The following is a 16,341-nucleotide window of genomic DNA, read 5'->3' on the forward strand; positions in this document are numbered from 1 at the left end:
CCCTCGGGCCCTGGGCCGGCACGGGGAGCCTCAGAACCGGGGCAGGTGGAGGCCCTGCGTGGGCAGGCAGGTGGGGCTGGCCCCAGCGGGCGGAGGGGAGCACATGCAGCTCCCGGGTTCCAAGCGAGAGGCATTTCTTGCATGCTCCTGTGTGCGTGGCACTTGCTGGTACAGAGCCCACCTACCCTCCCCACGCACCGGATGCCAGGCACAGACCCGGGGTCCCCCTGAGAGCACCCCCCCCCCCACTGCCCACGCCTGTTCACCCCCAGGCAGTTCCTGTGGAGCTTCCGGCTGCCGGGTGAGGCCCAGAAGATCGACCGGATGATGGAGACGTTTGCCACCCGATATTGCCTCTGCAACCCGGGAGTCTTCCAGTCCACAGGTACCAGGGCGGGGGAGACCAGGCCTCCGGGACCCCTTCTGCATGGTGGGCACAGATCTGCCACCCCATCCTCTCAGCCTTCCCCCAAGCACCCAGACCCTTCATGAGCCCTTGCTGAGCACCAACTCGATGCCAGGTCCTCTGCTGGGTGCTCGTCGGGCAGAGCTGCCTCAGGGCATGATCTTTGGGAGAGGAGGCAGGAAATGATGGCACAGGGTGCAGCACCCTGTCTGAGGGCAGGGATGGAGTCAGCCTGTCCAGGATGGCTTCTCAGAGGCAGTGGGGTCTGAATGGGGTTTTGAAGGATGAATAGGAGTTCTCCAGGAAGTCAAGGGGAGAAAGGGCCTTTGGGGATTTAAGCAAAGGCCCAGAAGCATGAAACAGCCTGGGCAGGACAAAGGGGCAAATGGGCATAGAAGGATATCAACAAAGATCAGTCGTCCACGCTCCCCCCACACTTGTCTAATCCATCCTGGCAGACTCATCCTGGCCTCTTCTCTGTATCCAAAGTTCCCATAACAACAGCAACCAATTCCATCTATAGAGGGCTCCCCCGTGCTAAGTGCTTTACCCGTGCAAAGTCATTGCATCCTTCCATCCACTCCGTGACCTCTGCCCTGTCCTGGTCCCTGCAGAGAATACAGACTCAGAGAGGTGGCGTGACTCGTCCACGGACACACCACTTTTTGGCTGCGTGTCCACGGACAAGTCCCACAGAGCATTGCCCTACCCTGTAGAGACAGATAAATTGGTGGTGTGCTTGTTTATTCCCCGTCAGCTCCACAAGTCTAAACACCCCACAGGACGGGGACCAGATCAGATTTATTCAGTGAATCCCAGCCCGCAGCCCTTAGTAGGTCCTCAATGAAAATTTGTAAGAAGGAAGGAACTTTAAAGCACCAAATCTGACTCATAGTCCAACTACTTAATTCTGTAACCTCGGGCATGTCACTTACCCTCCCTGTGCCTCAGTTTCCCCATCTGTCAAATGGGGTGGTAACAGTACCTGCTTCACAGGATTGTCGTGAGGATGTAAAGAGCTTAGCTCGGGGCAAGCGCCAGCATTAGGTGCCACCGTGATCAGAGGTCGGTCATCCATGTTCTAGAACGTGAAGCTACTCAGAGTTAAACCTCCTGACGTCACAGTTGGGGAAGCTGAGGCTCAGAGGTCAAGTACTCTCCCAAGGTCAACCGGAGAGTTGGAGACGCAGCTGGACTTCCCCAGCTCTGGATCCTAAAAGCACCACAGGGGACCCAGGGTAGCGATCCCCTCCCTCCCAGAGGCTCAGCCCAGCCTCACTCCCGAGCGCATGACGGTCTGAACAACGGAGCGGAGCCCGGCCAGGAGCCCCACGGTGCCAGCGAGATTGCCACGCGGCACGTGGTATTGTCGTTGCTGCCAACAATGAGTGTTCTCCGAGCTCCGAGGAGGCAGAGAACAGAGTGGGCAGGGGGCTGGCAGGGCTCGGCAGGGAGAGGCTGGAGCTGGAGCTGTGCGAGGAGCAGGGTGACAGCGGTGAAAAGAGGAGGCGGGACAGGCCTGGCGGGGACCTGGCAGGAGCGGAGCGCGCAGCGGGGCCGGGGAACGTGGCGGCTGACGTTTGCTTGGAGAAGGGAGTCCAGGAAGAGGGGAGGTGAGGCCAGGCCTCGAGTGCCAAGTCAGGAGATCAGCAGAGACCTTTGAGACCTTGAGACGGGTGATCCTTGGGCTCTAGAAGGGGTCAGGCAAGGAGGGGAGAGTGACCAGGGCCAGGACTGACCCGCTGTCCCATCCCGCAGACACCTGCTACGTCCTTTCCTTCTCCATCATCATGCTCAACACCAGCCTGCACAACCCCAACGTGCGGGACAGGCCGCCCTTCGAGCGCTTCGTGTCCATGAACCGCGGCATCAACGGCGGCAGCGACCTCCCGGAGGAGCAGCTGCGGGTAAGGGGGGGCGCGGCCGCACCCAGCCTGGGCCCCAGGCATCCGGGAGGCGCCTGGCCTTAGGTGGATGGCCCAAGAGGGGCTCCTCCGAGATAGACTGCTCCAAGAGGAGGCTCTGCCGAGAGGGACCGCCACAAACGAGGCTGGCACTGAGATGGGCCCGTCCACGTGGCACCCACTTAAGAAGGACGTCCAGAGATGGACGCCCCGGGGAGGTCCTCCCAGACTTCAGGCTCTGGGGGACTCTGGTCATGCACCTTCCAGAAAGGATGCCTCACACAGCCCAGGGCTGTTTCTGAGCATCCCAATTCGTCGACTCTGTGTGTCGGAGCCGGAAATCTCAGACTCTGTGCTCAAGTCCTCTCCCTTCAGAGAGGAGGAAACCAAGGTGTCCCCGAGGCTTCGTGTCAGCTCGAGAGCCAGGCAGAATCCGGGCCTCTGTCTCCTCATCAAACGGCCCCACCCCTGCCACACTGCACCAGGCCCTGTGCCCGGCACGGGGACCCAGGGCCGATGAATCATGAGCCTGCCCAGCCCAAGTTCAGGGTCCCTCTGCTAGGAAGAGGATACTGATGTGAGTCACAGCCCTGCGTGAGTCATGCGGGCTGACCATGGGAACGTAGTTTTGGAGACACAGAGGACACTACTATCACCGACCTGGGGACAGGGGGAGGGTGCCATCCTGGAAGACTCCACAGAGGAGGTGACTTTTGAACTGGGCCTTGTAGGTTGAATAGGAGTTTTCCCAGAGGAAATGTAGGGAAAGGGTGTTCCAAAAAGAGGAAGCGGCCAGAACCCAGACCTGGCCTGGTTGGGAAAGGGAGGGGCGTCCAGAGTGACTGGCTGGGGGGGGGGGGCACGGGTATGTATGTACAGTGATGGGCACTAAGGTGGGGCCAGAATGTCCAGGTCTGCGAACGCCAGCCTCGGGAGTTTGTCTGTGTCCTGTGGGCAACTCAGAGACAGGAGCAGTTTTGTAAACACGGGAGCCAGAGATTCAGAGACTGACTTAGCAAAAACGAATTGACAGTTCATTTCTACCAGGAAAGCGTCAGGCCGCTCCCAGCCAGAGCCCAGCAGGAGGAGGAGAGGGTGTGAACACCAAGATCTGGGGAGCCCGGGTCTGGGATGATTCTGGCGCCCCTCGGCGTTTGAGAAGGGCTCCACCCTTAGCCCACAACCCTCCTTTGTCCCCAGGGAGAAAGTTCATCATGGGGAGGGGGTCACAACATAGAATGAGGGCTTTCGTTGGCTAGAGCTCAGATCGTTAGCCCGGGGGTGACCTTGGGTAATGACCCACCCTCCCCACGTCACCATTCCCTGGACCAGGGGGACGGGATCATGACACCTGCGTCAGAGAGCTGCTGTGAGTAGCAATTTTTAAAAATGTAAAGGTCACAGCTTATGTCAGGTACATAGCACAAGCTCTAAGGGGCGGTTGATGTCACTATTAAGCATAATTAATAATAATTTTTAAACCCCAGCACTGAGGAAAATGCCTGACACGGAAAAGAAAAAGGCGTTTGCACAGGTCCTCATCTCCTGGTGGTGTTCGCGGCGGGAAGCGCGCACAGCGTGTCTGGCAGGGAAGGAGTTAAGGATCCCGTCCCTCGTCCCAGGCGCCACATTACCGCCTCAGCCCCGGCCCCTCCAGGTTTCCCTCCTTAGGCATTATCCCCAGTTCCAGCCTTTTGTTAGTAACAATGCACTGGGTTTGTATAGAGTTTATAACTTTCCTCTCGAAGGGCTTTCGGGTCTATTATCTCAATTTAGCTTCACACTCTGCCTGGGAGGTCTGGGGCCGGTTTATCATCCTCTTTGGCAGCGAAAGAGGCAGGCGCTCAGCGAGGGAGTGAGGGGGGAGGGGCAGAACAGAGCACTGGAGTCGCAGCCACATCCTGGCTCCCCCGCTTTCTGGTTGTGTGATGTTAGGTAAGTGGCTTGACCTCTCTGAGCTCCCAGCTCATAGGATGAGTGCAGAAATGTGAGGTGCAGAAGTGCCCGGTGTAATTGGAGTGGCTAATTAGTCCCGAGGCTTTCCAGGGCACCATCAACGGAACGCACAGGCCTGGCCCTTGCTGTTCACGGCTTTCACGGCAGCTGCTGTGGAGTGGCTGCGGGGGGGGGGGGTCTTCTCGAGTTCTCTCTGGGCCTCATCTTGCCCACAGGTAAACCAAGGACTCCGCCTTAAGCGCCTGATGCAGATATTCAGTTTGCCGCTTTGCGCGAGGCTTCTCCCTAAAGCTCCTCCAGCTCGGGCCCTGCCAAGGACACATGACCCTTTTAAGTGGCCTGGCTGACGAAATTAAATTGACACAGATACGTCACCTGGAGAGAGGTCCCCTCCAGAGTGCGCAGACCGCAGGGTGCGCGGCTGGGACAGGCCTTGGGAGCCGTGCGGTGGCAGTCGGGGGACAGGCGGGTTGAGCCGGGCTCCCCCTGGCCGCCCTGATGGGGCCGGGCAGTGCCTGAGAGGCTCAGGGCGAAGGCACCAGGTGAGAACCCGGAGGACAGGCCGTCAAACCCCAGCTCTGCGGCTGTGACCTTGAGCGGGAGCCTTGGGGGCCCCGTCTGCGAAGTGGGCTGACGGCACTGACCTCACGTTGTTCTCCTGCGAAGCAGGCGAGTGCCTGGCACGTGGCAGGCACCCGAGAGATGCTGAGAGGGGAACACTCACCTTAAGAGCCACCTGCAGAGGGAGCTGGGAGAGGGGAGGAGGAGGGGGCCAGAAGAGGGCTCTCCAGCCTCTGGAGAAACTGAGGCCCGGGCGGGGGAACGGTCTCCCAGTTCAGGGCGTCTTCTGCTGTGGGCAGCCCCGGACCTCCTGGGTCCTTGTCTGAGCGTCTCCATCAGGACTGACCGTGCACCAGGCACCCTATGGTCTCATTCAGTCCTCCGACAACTTCCGGCAGCAGGTGCCATCCCCAGTTTACAGGGAGGGAAACTGAGTTCCAAGAGAGGGAGCTGGCCAGGGCTCTCGTAGTTTGGGAGGAGTCCAGATTCGAACCCACGTCTATCTGACTCCAGAGCCCACCCCTCTGCGGAGACCGGGAGGCAAGATTTGGGGACAGAGAACTTAGCTGTGTTTCCCAGCTGGCGGTTGCTTCCCAGCTGGAGGAATCTCAACACACGTAACAGAAAAGATCAGGCTTCAGGCTCAGCTGCATCCAGTGAGGTCAGGGCTCAATCTGGTCTCTCCATCTCTCAGCATCCCTCTCCTCCCTCAGCTTCCCACTTAAACAGGGCCTCCCCATGCTGCGCTGCGGCAGAAATGGCCTCAGGCAGTTCCAGACTGCCATGGTGCTTAACCATTTAAACCAAAGTCCCAGAATTAAGGCTTGTTGGCTGGCTGGGGGCACATGGCCCTCCCTGAACCAGTCACTGGCCAGCAGGACGGAATGCTCTGATTAGCCCCATGGGAGTCCTTCAGCCCCTCCTGGAGCCTGGGGGCGAGGAGCAATGGGTGTCGACCCCGTGAGCAATCTGCTCAGAAAGTGGGGGGCTCCCCAGAGGAGAACTGAGGGGGTGGGGATGGATGGATGCAAGTCCAGCAGAAGCACCGGAAGGTGGCCATTGTCTTTCTGATCATGTCCCCCCAGCCAGGAGCCGGCAGGGCCGGATGGTTTGGTGGTGCCTGGTGTAGGGGTGTTTCTTGGGGGGCGGGAGGGCCGCTGTTTACAAGATACAGGAAATGTGGGTGCACTGAGCTGTTTCCTTGTGGGGGCAGAGCGCGCAGGCTGATACGGCCGAGGCCCCCTCTGCTCCCCTCCCGCCTCCTTGGGCCTCCCAAATGTTTGTCTGTGTTGATGGCTTTGCTGACAAAGGCCTTCCTGCCGCAGACCCTTGTTCCACCAGCCGGTGCCACTTGGGAATTGCCAGGGCCGGGCGGGGCCTGGGGGGCAGGGGCAGCGCGGCCGCCCTCCTGCTGGGTGGGGCAGGGGCTCCGAAAAGAGAACGTGGTCCCTGCTCTTCCCACACCCACCCCACAGCCAGGCTGAGCCCAGGGCCTCTGGAGTCTGAAGCCGGAAGACACCTCCATAAGCCCAGGAAAATCCACTTCTGGCCTGCACCAGCCCCGCCCCCACCCGGCCCAGACCCCCGAGCTCAGGTCAGAAAAGACCTTTAAAAACCAGCAAACACGGCCTCTAAAACTTTGGGGGAGTCCAACAGTACTTGTGAAATTCTTCATTTAAGATTTCGAAGCTACCTCCTGAGCAGCAGCGCACACAAACGCAACAGGAGGAAATGGTTTCATGCTCTTAGATGTGGAGACCCAGCCCTGGGTCTGGTCTGAATGAGCAGAAAGAGACAGTTTAGAATGTTTCTCCAAATACTTGGAAATCTGGGCAGGTTGTTCGTGGAATGCAGTGCCCCGTGGCAGAGGGTTCAAATCACACAGGGGTGATCCAGCACCGACATCCACAGCTGGCCCACAGGGAGGTCACCACAGTGGCTTGCATACCTCTGGTGACAAGGAACTCATTACCCTACAAGTTTGCTCCTTCCATATTTCAGCAGCACTAACTTCTGGGAAGTGGTCCTTGGAGAACTAATCTGCTTTCTGGCCCTGACCTTGGCTGCTGTGCCCCAGAGTGTGCATGTCTGTGTCTGCGTGTCTGTATATATGTGCACGCTCACACACAAGTGTACGCACAGGTGAACATGTATGGGGTGTCCGGGTTCCAGCAGAGCGTCCTGTCTCCAGCACTCTCAGACACGGGGGGACGGTCCCCGGCTCACTCATCGGAGCCGTAGGAGCGGTGCTGGGTGGCCCAGGTGAGGGTGGGGGCTGTCCTCCGCCCTCCTCGTCACCTTCCCAGGGATGGGGGAAAGCAGGGCTCCCAGGCCTGTGTAGGCCATTTACTTCCCCCAGATCCCTGGCCACTCAGCGGTCTTCTGTCCATTTTTCCCACGAGCACACAGCAGCTCAGAGAGGTTGAGGGGCATGCCCAGGGTCACACAGACGCTGAGTGACCCAGCTGGGATTTTAACCCAGGCGGCCTGACACCAAAGCCGGTGCTCTCGTCCCGCCGTGCGTTTTCATGCCCCTGGCTGGACTTCCAACGGGGGGCAGGGGTAGGAGCCATCATCCACTGGGTCAGCAAGCAGTTGCTTTAGGCCTGGCCCCCGGTGAGACCCGGGCTTGTGACACCCAGGCCTGCCCTGGAGGAGCTCCCCATCTCTTCCGGGAGGTCAACCCCAGCAAGCAAACTGACATGGAGATGCCGACGGTGTGGGGGCCACGGTGCGGCAGCCGGGCGCCGTCTCCCTGGGGTGCTGACCCCCACTCGCCTGCCTCCAGTACTGTGGGGCGGGGGGTCATGACGTAGGGGCGGGGGTGGGGGAACCAAGGAGGTTTCCACCAAGAAGGCCAGGGACCAACGGTGAGCTAACAGGAGGGGAAGGACTTTGCCCAGAGGGACAGTGACCTGCCCGGGGCCACACAGGCCAGGCCTGGGTGTCACAGCCAGGTCCTCCCCTCCCTTCTCTCCGCACAGAACCTCTTTGACAGCATCAAGAGCGAGCCCTTCTCCATCCCTGAGGACGACGGCAACGACCTCACTCACACCTTCTTCAAGCCGGACCGCGAGGGCTGGCTGCTCAAGCTGGGTGAGATGCACGCTCGGGCACGCTCGCGCACATGGCTGACACACTCATGCACACACTCATGCATGCTCGGGCACGCTCGGGCACATGGCTGACACACTCATGCACACACTCATGCACACACTCATGCATACTTGGGCACACGGCTGACACATGCACACACGTTGACATGCAGCCTCAAGGGTGGAGGCCCCATGTCTCCTGACTCCAAGTGCAGGAGTCTGCCTGCCCCATCCGTCCGTCTGTCTGTCCTGCGAACGAAGGGCACGGGGTGTCGGGGGGTGGGGAAAGACAAGTAGGAAGGGGAATGAGAGACTGACGTGTGGATCCATAGACAAACCCTTCAGCTGCAGTTCTGTCTCTTCCCAGAGGTCTTCTGAGGAAACCAAGGATCAGCAAGGTTAGGGCACCTGCCTGAGGCCACACAGCCAGCAAGCGGCAGATTTTGGTGGGCAGAGGGTTGAGTGTCCCTGAAGGGCGGGGGAGGGAGTGTGACAGGATGTGGCTCCCGGGTGCTTCCCCTCAGCATGATGAGGGACAGGGAGGCCTGGCCTGCAGAGAGGAGCCTTGGGCGGGTGCTGCGGTGGCGGGGGTGGCAGCTGCAGAATCTTGCAGGTTACCCACTGGGCCCAGCACCTGCCCCTGCCCCCTACACTCCTGGATGCCTTCCGGCAGGGGAAGCCCAGCAGGGGCGGCAGCCTTCCGAGGCGAGTGAGCAGAGACGCCTTGTGCTGGAGCAGCGGCCTGGGCCTGGGGGCCATCCCAGCCCTGTCTCTCCGTGCCCACGTCCCAGGCCGTCCCTCCCCTAAGACAGCTCAGCCTCCTTTCCTGCCCAGCTGACTGTCCTTGGCCCCAGGGAGGTTCTAAGTCACAGATCCCAGCTCCTCCCCCCAGGACCGGGGTCCAGGCTCCTCAGCCTCAGTTTCCCCACTGCAAGATGGGGATGGTAGTCACCGGGAGGGTTAAATGTGTAGTAAAATGGCCAAGTGCTTAGGTCTGGCGCCAGGACGCTGGGGTTCGAATCTCAGCTCCACAGCAGGCCCGGGCAGAGGACTTGGCCTCCCTGAGCCTCGCTGCCCTCACTGCAAGATGGGGTTGACAGTGGTCCCTTCCTCATCGGTGGTCACGGGGACTCATAAGTGAATTCTTTTTTAAGCCTCTAGAACATTGCCTGGCATATGAAAGATGAACCAATTAGCACGTGCCGGGCAGGGAGCAGGCCAGGGGATGCCCGAGGGGCGAGGGCAGCAGGAAGGTGCAGGGAACGGCCAGCCACTGTCCCGGGGCCTGGTCACAGAAGAGCCTCGAGCGCCGAGCCAGGCAGCTCAGGGGGTGACGGGAGCCGCTGAGCGAGGAAGGGGTAGATCTGGAGGAAAGTGTGGCAGGCTGGGAGCGGGGCAGCGTCCGAGGCCCTGCTCTTCCGTGGAGGGAAGGTGGCCCAGAGAGGAGGACTGAGCACGCTGTCCGCCTCGCCCAGGGGGCCGCGTGAAGACGTGGAAACGGCGCTGGTTCATCCTGACCGACAACTGCCTCTACTACTTCGAGTTCACCACTGTGAGCCCGCCCCGCCCCGCCCCGCCCCCCAGCCCAGCCCCCAGACCCGCCCAGCCCCCAGCCGCCCCCGCCCCCAGCTCTTCCGGACTCGCACCGAGCAGTCGGCTAACAGAGCTCGGGGCCCCTAGGAGATGACCCCCGTCCACCTCCACACCCATCCTACAGATGGGAAAACTGAGCTTGGGAGAGGAGAAGGGGCTGGGCCAAGGTCCAGGGCAGAGCCTGGGCTTCAAGTCGGAGCTCCTGACCCCCGGTCGGGGCTCTTCCCAAGCCCCTCCCCCGACCCCCTCCAGGGCTGAGCTGAGTCTGGGAAGAGGGGTACCCTTCTCTCTGGGTCTGGGGAGTCCCACAAGTTCACTGCCTGCCGTCGCCCTCAAGGCCTCACCTGCTGCCCCTGACCTTCCCTCCGGTGCCCCTTCAGGACAAGGAGCCACGGGGAATCATCCCCCTCGAGAACCTCTCCGTGCAGAAGGTGGAGGACCCCAAGAAGCCAGTAGGTGCTGGGAGGGGCCCTAGGCCTGAGTGGGGGTACTTTCTGAAACAGTGGACGGGAGGGCGGCTGGGCTGGGCTCTCCAGGAGGCTCGGCTGTGCCCACCACACCTTCGGGGGGGCGCAGCATTGTCTCGGTTTCCCTCCTGGGGCTGAGGACCCTGGGGGCAAGTCAATGGCCCCAAACGGGGACGGCCTCACGGTCATTCAGAGCTTTCCTCTGACACTGGCTGGGTGCTCCTTTCTGAGCCTCAGCTTCCCCATCAGCCTGCAGATTTGGGGAAGAACGGGGGATTTAGGGCAAACCCGGCCCACAGTCAGTTCTCTCGTGAGGAGCTCGTGTCCCTTGCCTCCCACGGGAAGCAGGCCTGGGCGGGTGTGTCCTGCTGCTCGTCCCAGCGCTGGCCTTGCCCAAGGGTCCAGTCCTGTCTGAGGTGCCCCGGGGCCCAGCGCGGCCGCCCCCTCCGGCGTGCCCTGCCCTGCCCTGCCCTCACCTGGCGCCTCCACAGTTCTGTCTGGAGCTCTACAACCCCAGCTGCCGGGGCCAGAAGATCAAGGCCTGCAAGACGGACGGCGACGGCAAGGTGGTGGAGGGCAAGCACGAGTCTTACCGGATCTCGGCCTCCAGCGCTGAGGAGCGCGACCAGTGGATCGAGGCCATACAGTAAGGGCTGGCCAGGTGGGGCCGGGCCTCCTGTCACCTTCTGGAGCCCCTGCTTCTCTCGGGGCCTTGCTTCCGTGTCTGTCGGGTCATAACTCGAGACTCTCTCTCCCCGTGACGGCATGCAAAGCCCGTCCAACCACACTCCATGAGCCCCCTTGGTGCCGGCACGGTGCCAGGCCCGGGACACAGGGACGGGAGGCCCACCTTCAAGTTGGGAGGATCCACGGGATGTCCCAGGTAGCGCTCTCTGCCCAGCGCCTGGCCCTTGGGAAGTGCTCGTGAATGGCGCTCTTTAGAATCAGGATCCAAAGTGGCCCCAGAAAGACCAGTGGAGGCGGCGGACGGCGCAGGGCTCTCCGGGTGGAAGGACCAGTGCGGGTGAAGTCAGTGTGTGGCCTCCCCAGACAGCACCTCAGAGTCCTGGGTGGCTGGTGCCGGGCAGCATGAGCCTGGCTGTGTGGGGACCACGCAGCATCAGGGAGGTGAGGATGCAGAGGATGGCAAGGCTTTGGTCGCCACGGCAATGAGCTTGGGTTTCTCCTGGGGGCACTGGGGAGCCACAGGCAGGTAACAGAGAAGAGGAATGGCCAGGTGAGAAAGGCCACAGTGCAGGGGTGGTTCTGAGGGGCCAAGATGGGCAGCGGGGAACAGGTGGAGGGCCTCCAGGGGAGGGGCGGGATGACAACCTTGACTCTGAGTCAGTGAGGAGACATGGCGAGGACGGGTTCTGCCGGCCACAGGAAGACATGGGAATCAACACGGGGCCAGGGGCGTGTCCTGGGGACTTGCAGGGTCTTTTCCCTGGGGCCCTGCAGCAGCCCTGGGATGCTGTGGAGCCAAACCCATCCTCACCTCAATTTTACAGAGGAGGACCTGAGGCCCAGAGAGGGGAGGGACTTGCCCAGGGCCACACAGCCAGTGAAGGGCAGAGCCGGGACCGCAAGCAGGTCTGCTGGCTCCACGTGGGCTCTTTCCACCTCCCGCTAACAGTCTGATGGGAGCCTGAAGAGGGTCCAGAGACATTTGGGGACAGAATTCCCAAGGCTCCGGGCTCTGAGTCTCACCCACTCTGGCCCTGCCCTTGGACCCTGCGTTAGGCCAGCGAGGGTGGACTCACCCAGGCTTGGTCCTTGTTGGGGTCATCTGGCCTTTCCCTGTGCGCCCCTGTTACGAACCCCAGGAGACAAGACCCCCTGGCCTCCGGCTCAGCCCCGGAATCCTTTCACCTGCTCTCCTTTCAGAGCCAGCATCACCCGGGACCCCTTCTACGACCTGGTCTCTGCTCGGAAGAAGAAGATAGCCAGCAAGCACTGAGCTGCCTGGAGGGGGTGCCGGGGGCCAGCGTCCTGGGAACGCCATGGCCTGTGGTACCTGGACACCCACCTCCCACCCAGGGCGCCTTTTCCTGGCCCGCACGCATCCTCCCCCTCCCACATTTCGGGCTGACAGGAGGGGGAGGCAGGGCCCAGAAGGGTAGGCGGACCCCCCGAGGCCTCAGAACCGGCAGTGAGCCCCTGGCCCTCGGCACCCAGCTGCCGCCAGGAGAGGCCCCGGGTCCCCCACAGCTAGGGATGAGGCAAGCGGCCGGAGGGAAGCCAGCCCTGAACCGGCACCCTGTCCTCTGGGCCTCGGTTTCCTGTTCTGTTAAATGTCTCCTTGCACTCTGAAGTGCTGGCGGCCCTCAAAGCAGGGGGACGGCCAGGTCCCCGAGTGCTTCCTGCCCCAGCAATGGCCACGCTCCTCCTTCTGCTCAGGGCCTTTCTCGGCCAGCCCCTCCCTGTCTTCAGCTGGGGCCTGGCCCTCCCTGCCCGAGGGACACACACACAGAGCTCAGGCCCGTGGACAGAACCGCTCGGAGGCGCCAGGAGCACCGGACTCGGAGTCCACACCCCGCAGTCTCCGACCCAGCTCCGTCTCCAACTTGCTGTGTGCCTTCTGCCGAGTCACACTCCTCTCTGGTGCTTAGAAAACTGCAGTGTTTGGATAGAAATGTCTGGGCCCCTTCTGGCTCTGCGGCCACTCGCCCCCCACCGGCAAAGGCAGGCACAGGCCCCCTGCAGTCCCAGCAGTGCGCGAGCTGGCCGCCTCCCTCCTCTCAGTAGAAGGACAGGATCGTACGGGGTCTCCCTAAGGAGCTTCTGGCTGGAGATGCACTTACTGAGCTGGAGGGGGCTCTGGACTGAAGGCGGCTGGGGAGCCGAGAGCAGAGTGGGCTCCACCCTCAAGGGTGTCCCTTTGGGAGGAGCAGCAGGTGGGACTCCTCAAGAAAATGGCAGAGAGCATCCTAGATGGACGTACTCAAGCAGGACTAGTGGTACAACCAAAAAGCCAAGAAGAGAGCTTTATGAGCTCTGGTTACCAGGAGGGCTGCCTGGAGGCAGGGGCCACACCAATAAGTGACACACAAGCTTGTGGCAGAGTCTCAGCCCCAGGTTCCCTGCTAGGCCACTGGCCAGGGGTCCCGTGGAGGTGAGGGCTGCCCCATCTGGGTCGCAGCATCCTGAGACCCCCACAGCAGCACCGTCAAGAGCTGAGCCGACTTGTCAGCACACAGGCAGGCAGCTCGGTCCCCACAGAGGCCCCAGCCCGGAGGAGCATTCCACCACCAGGCTTCTCAGAAGCGTCTCACCCCACACACAGGCCCTGGGGAGCCCCTGGAGGAAGTTCCCTGGCAGGAAAGCAAGATGTGAGCTTGCCTTTGCCCCACTGCCAGCCTGAGGGGGCGGGCTGGAGCAGGGCGTGTTCCCCAGGGGAGGAGAGGTTGCCCCTCATCCCCAGACACATGTGCATGCCTTCCACGGAGTCAGGATAGAGCAGCCGCCTTGTGTGTGAGGGGTGAGATCCCCATCTCTGGAGGTGTGCAAGCGCCTGGTAATGATATGGCGCAGAAGAGGGTCTGAGTGGGGCGCCTGCAGGAGGAGACATTGCAGGACATATGAAGATTTCTACAGACCGCATGTCAGCCAGGGAGCTGAATGCCACCTCTGCCGCCTCATGTGGCCCCTGAAGGGGCAGCCAGGGGTCACGGAAGGAGCACTGGGCTGAGGGTCATGAGGTCTGAGGTCCTCTCCTGCCGTTGGCATATGCTGGCTGTGTGATCTTAGTCCACTCCCTTCCCCTCTCTGGTCCTCAGCTTCCTCCCCCATCGTGGAGGGGGTGCAATCAGTGACTCTCTGGGCATGAGTGGCTCTTCTGGGATCCTTTGGAAGAGAGAATAAAGCTCATAATTCACCTCGTGAGTGGGGCTCTGTCCTTTCCGTGACCACATCTGGCCTCCTCGACCCCACCCTGCCCTTCACCTTCAGCCCCTTCTCAGCTGAGGCCAGGAGGGCCAGATAGGGGAGAGTGGGCTCTCAGAGGCCCTGGAGCCTCATCCTCAGGGCACCGGGGCTGCCATGCTGGACAGACGTGTCTCCAGCCCAGCGGCTGGACGTGGGACAGGGTCCCTCTGAGCAGGGGCAGAGTGAGCTGGTTCTGCCAGGACCAGGGAAAGACGAAAGAACGTCGCAGTAGGCAGCGCTGTCTGAAAAGAGACAGAGCTGCTGCCTCAGGAGAGAGATAATGAGCTCCCTGTCTATGGAGGGATGCAAGCACAGGCTGATTCCAGAGATCACTTGGGGTGTCTCGGAGGGGCTTGAATTCGGCAGCCTTCATTTATTTGTGCTTTCCACCGTGTTTATTAAGTACCTATGGTGTTTCAGACGCTTTTCCAGGCACCCGTGGGATGAGACAGAATCCCTGCTGGCAGGGGGCTTACATCCTGGTGGACCTGAATTCTAGGCCACCCCTCCGGATGTGCAGGGTACTGAGGGGGGCCCCACACCCTAACCCAGCCCCCTGCCTGAAATTCCACCTTGGAGCCACTCCTGGAAGACCTTAAGGCACTGAGCTGATCGACTTACCCACACATTCTTTCCTTCAGCCCACGCTTATTGAGCGCCTACTATATACTAGCTCCATGCACAGAACCAGCCATCAAAGACGATCAAGACAAAGCCCTTGCCCTCCAAAGGAGCCCAGGTCTGGCGGGGGAGGCAGGTGCCAAGGAGCAGTGGCAGGTGGGGCCAACCTGTGCTGTGTCACAGCAGGGACACAGGAGCCAGCAGACGGCTGGGCTGGGCAGAGGGGCAATCCAGGAGGCTTCTCGGAGGAGCTGTGCTCAAGTGTGGCAGCCAGCTGGGGGAAAGGGCCCCCCTCAATATTGCAGGGAGCTCATCCCCCACCACACACACGTTGGGAACTCCTTGCAGGCCAGACTGTCACTGTTCAGTGCCTGGTGCACAGTAGGTGCACACTGATTCTTGGTTAGACTGAAGTCAACTGAGGAAGCCCCTCTGGGCCTCAGCATGAGCAGGTACAAACGTCTTGGGGCAAAGGGCACCGTGAGAATGCTGGTGCTGCTGGGGGTGGGGGGAAACGGCCAAAGAGGTGGGCAGGGCCGCATCCCAATCGAGGGGGGCAGTGGGCTTGCTGACCCAGGCCCCCTTGCCCTTTCCCCAGTGGCCTCCGCCACCCTCCCAGCATCCTGCCACTCCTGGATCCGGCCAGCAGGGGGCTCCCACCACGCGTGGATGAGAGTTCGGCGATGCAGCCAGACTGGAGAGCCGACCGGCTGCCCCGTGCAGGGACGAGACCTCTGCCCAGAGGAGAGCATCGGCCTGGGCGTCCTGGAACGGGAGGCACTGGTCGACTGGGACCTGCTGGCTTGAGGAGCCCAACGGACGCCCACGGGCACAGACGAGCGCGGCCTCCCCTCCCCCTCACGGTGGGCACAGTCGCCCTGCTCAGCCTTGGAGTCGGGTACCCGGCTCTCGCCATCTGGCTGTGGGGCCCTGACCTAGCAGCTTTCTCCCCAGGACGTGCTCCCCCTCCCTGAAGGGCTGGGCATGCCAGTTCCCTGATGCAGACCTTTAACAGGGACCTGCCTGTGCAAGGGGCTCTCGGACGTGGGCCAGTGCAGCCCCTGCCGGGGCCCAGCCTCCCTCAAACTTGCATCCTCTTGGCCTGCTGGGGCTTGTGTTTGGGGCCTGAGGGAGTCCCTGAAATATCTTGCCTTGTCATGCATCCTTGTCTTGGCTCCTCCGGGCCCCCCTGGCTGGAAGAGCCAGGCCTCCACCGAGCTTATCTTTCATGGGCACCTCTTCCAAGAAGCCTTCCCAGATCTTCACTTCCCCTGCTGTGAATCTTTCCTCCTCCAATGGCCCAGCCTTTTTTATGTCTCTGTGAAAGCACGGATACAGTTCGCCCCTGCCCTGGGAGGAACTGAGAATGTTGTGGGCGGCAAGGGTGGGTGACAACTGAAAAGGTGCCGCAAAAGCCACTTACTGCGAAAGGCACAGGGGGCGGTAGGGAGAGGGCCTGGGTTCAAGGCCCAACTCTACCCTGTGTCTTAAGCAAGTTTCCTCAGCTCTCTGAGCCTCAGATTTCCCATCGATAAAATGGGAACAATTAAACATATGCAAAATACTTAGAACGGTGTTGAGCACGCAGTCAAGGTCATGTTACCTGCTCTTATGATTATTACAAGGCGAACTGTATACGTGCTTTCACAGAGACATAAAACAGGCTGGGCCATTGGAGGAGAAAAGATTCACAGCAGGGGAGGTGAAGATCTGGGAAGGCTTCTTGGAAGAGGTGCCCATGAAAGATAAGCTCGGTGGAGGCCTGGCTCTTCCAGCCAGGGGGGCCCGGAGGAGCCAAGACAAGGATGCAT

General features: G+C 61.2%; 1 protein-coding gene across 4 annotated transcripts in view; it reads left to right on the top strand.

The window, feature by feature from the left end:
• Positions 1-13,860, top strand: part of CYTH4 (cytohesin 4) — a 30,233-nt gene extending 16,373 nt beyond the window's left edge. For 2 of the 4 annotated variants that reach the window (XM_070600662.1, XM_070600663.1), the window contains exons 7-13: positions 273-385; positions 2,165-2,313; positions 7,812-7,923; positions 9,398-9,474; positions 9,896-9,971; positions 10,474-10,628; positions 11,870-13,860. In XM_070600662.1, the coding sequence (XP_070456763.1) occupies positions 273-385; positions 2,165-2,313; positions 7,812-7,923; positions 9,398-9,474; positions 9,896-9,971; positions 10,474-10,598 (652 nt within the window). In that variant the 3' untranslated portion in view covers positions 10,599-10,628; positions 11,870-13,860. The remainder of the gene's footprint in view (positions 1-272; positions 386-2,164; positions 2,314-7,811; positions 7,924-9,397; positions 9,475-9,895; positions 9,972-10,473; positions 10,629-11,869) is intronic. The other 2 variants (XM_070600660.1, XM_070600661.1) reach the window with 1 other exon arrangement.
• The last annotated feature ends 2,481 nt before the right edge of the window (positions 13,861-16,341 follow it).

The sequence above is a fragment of the Equus przewalskii genome, chromosome 29 (genome assembly GCF_037783145.1).
Source record: "Equus przewalskii isolate Varuska chromosome 29, EquPr2, whole genome shotgun sequence".
Classification (NCBI taxonomy): Eukaryota; Metazoa; Chordata; class Mammalia; order Perissodactyla; family Equidae; genus Equus; species Equus przewalskii.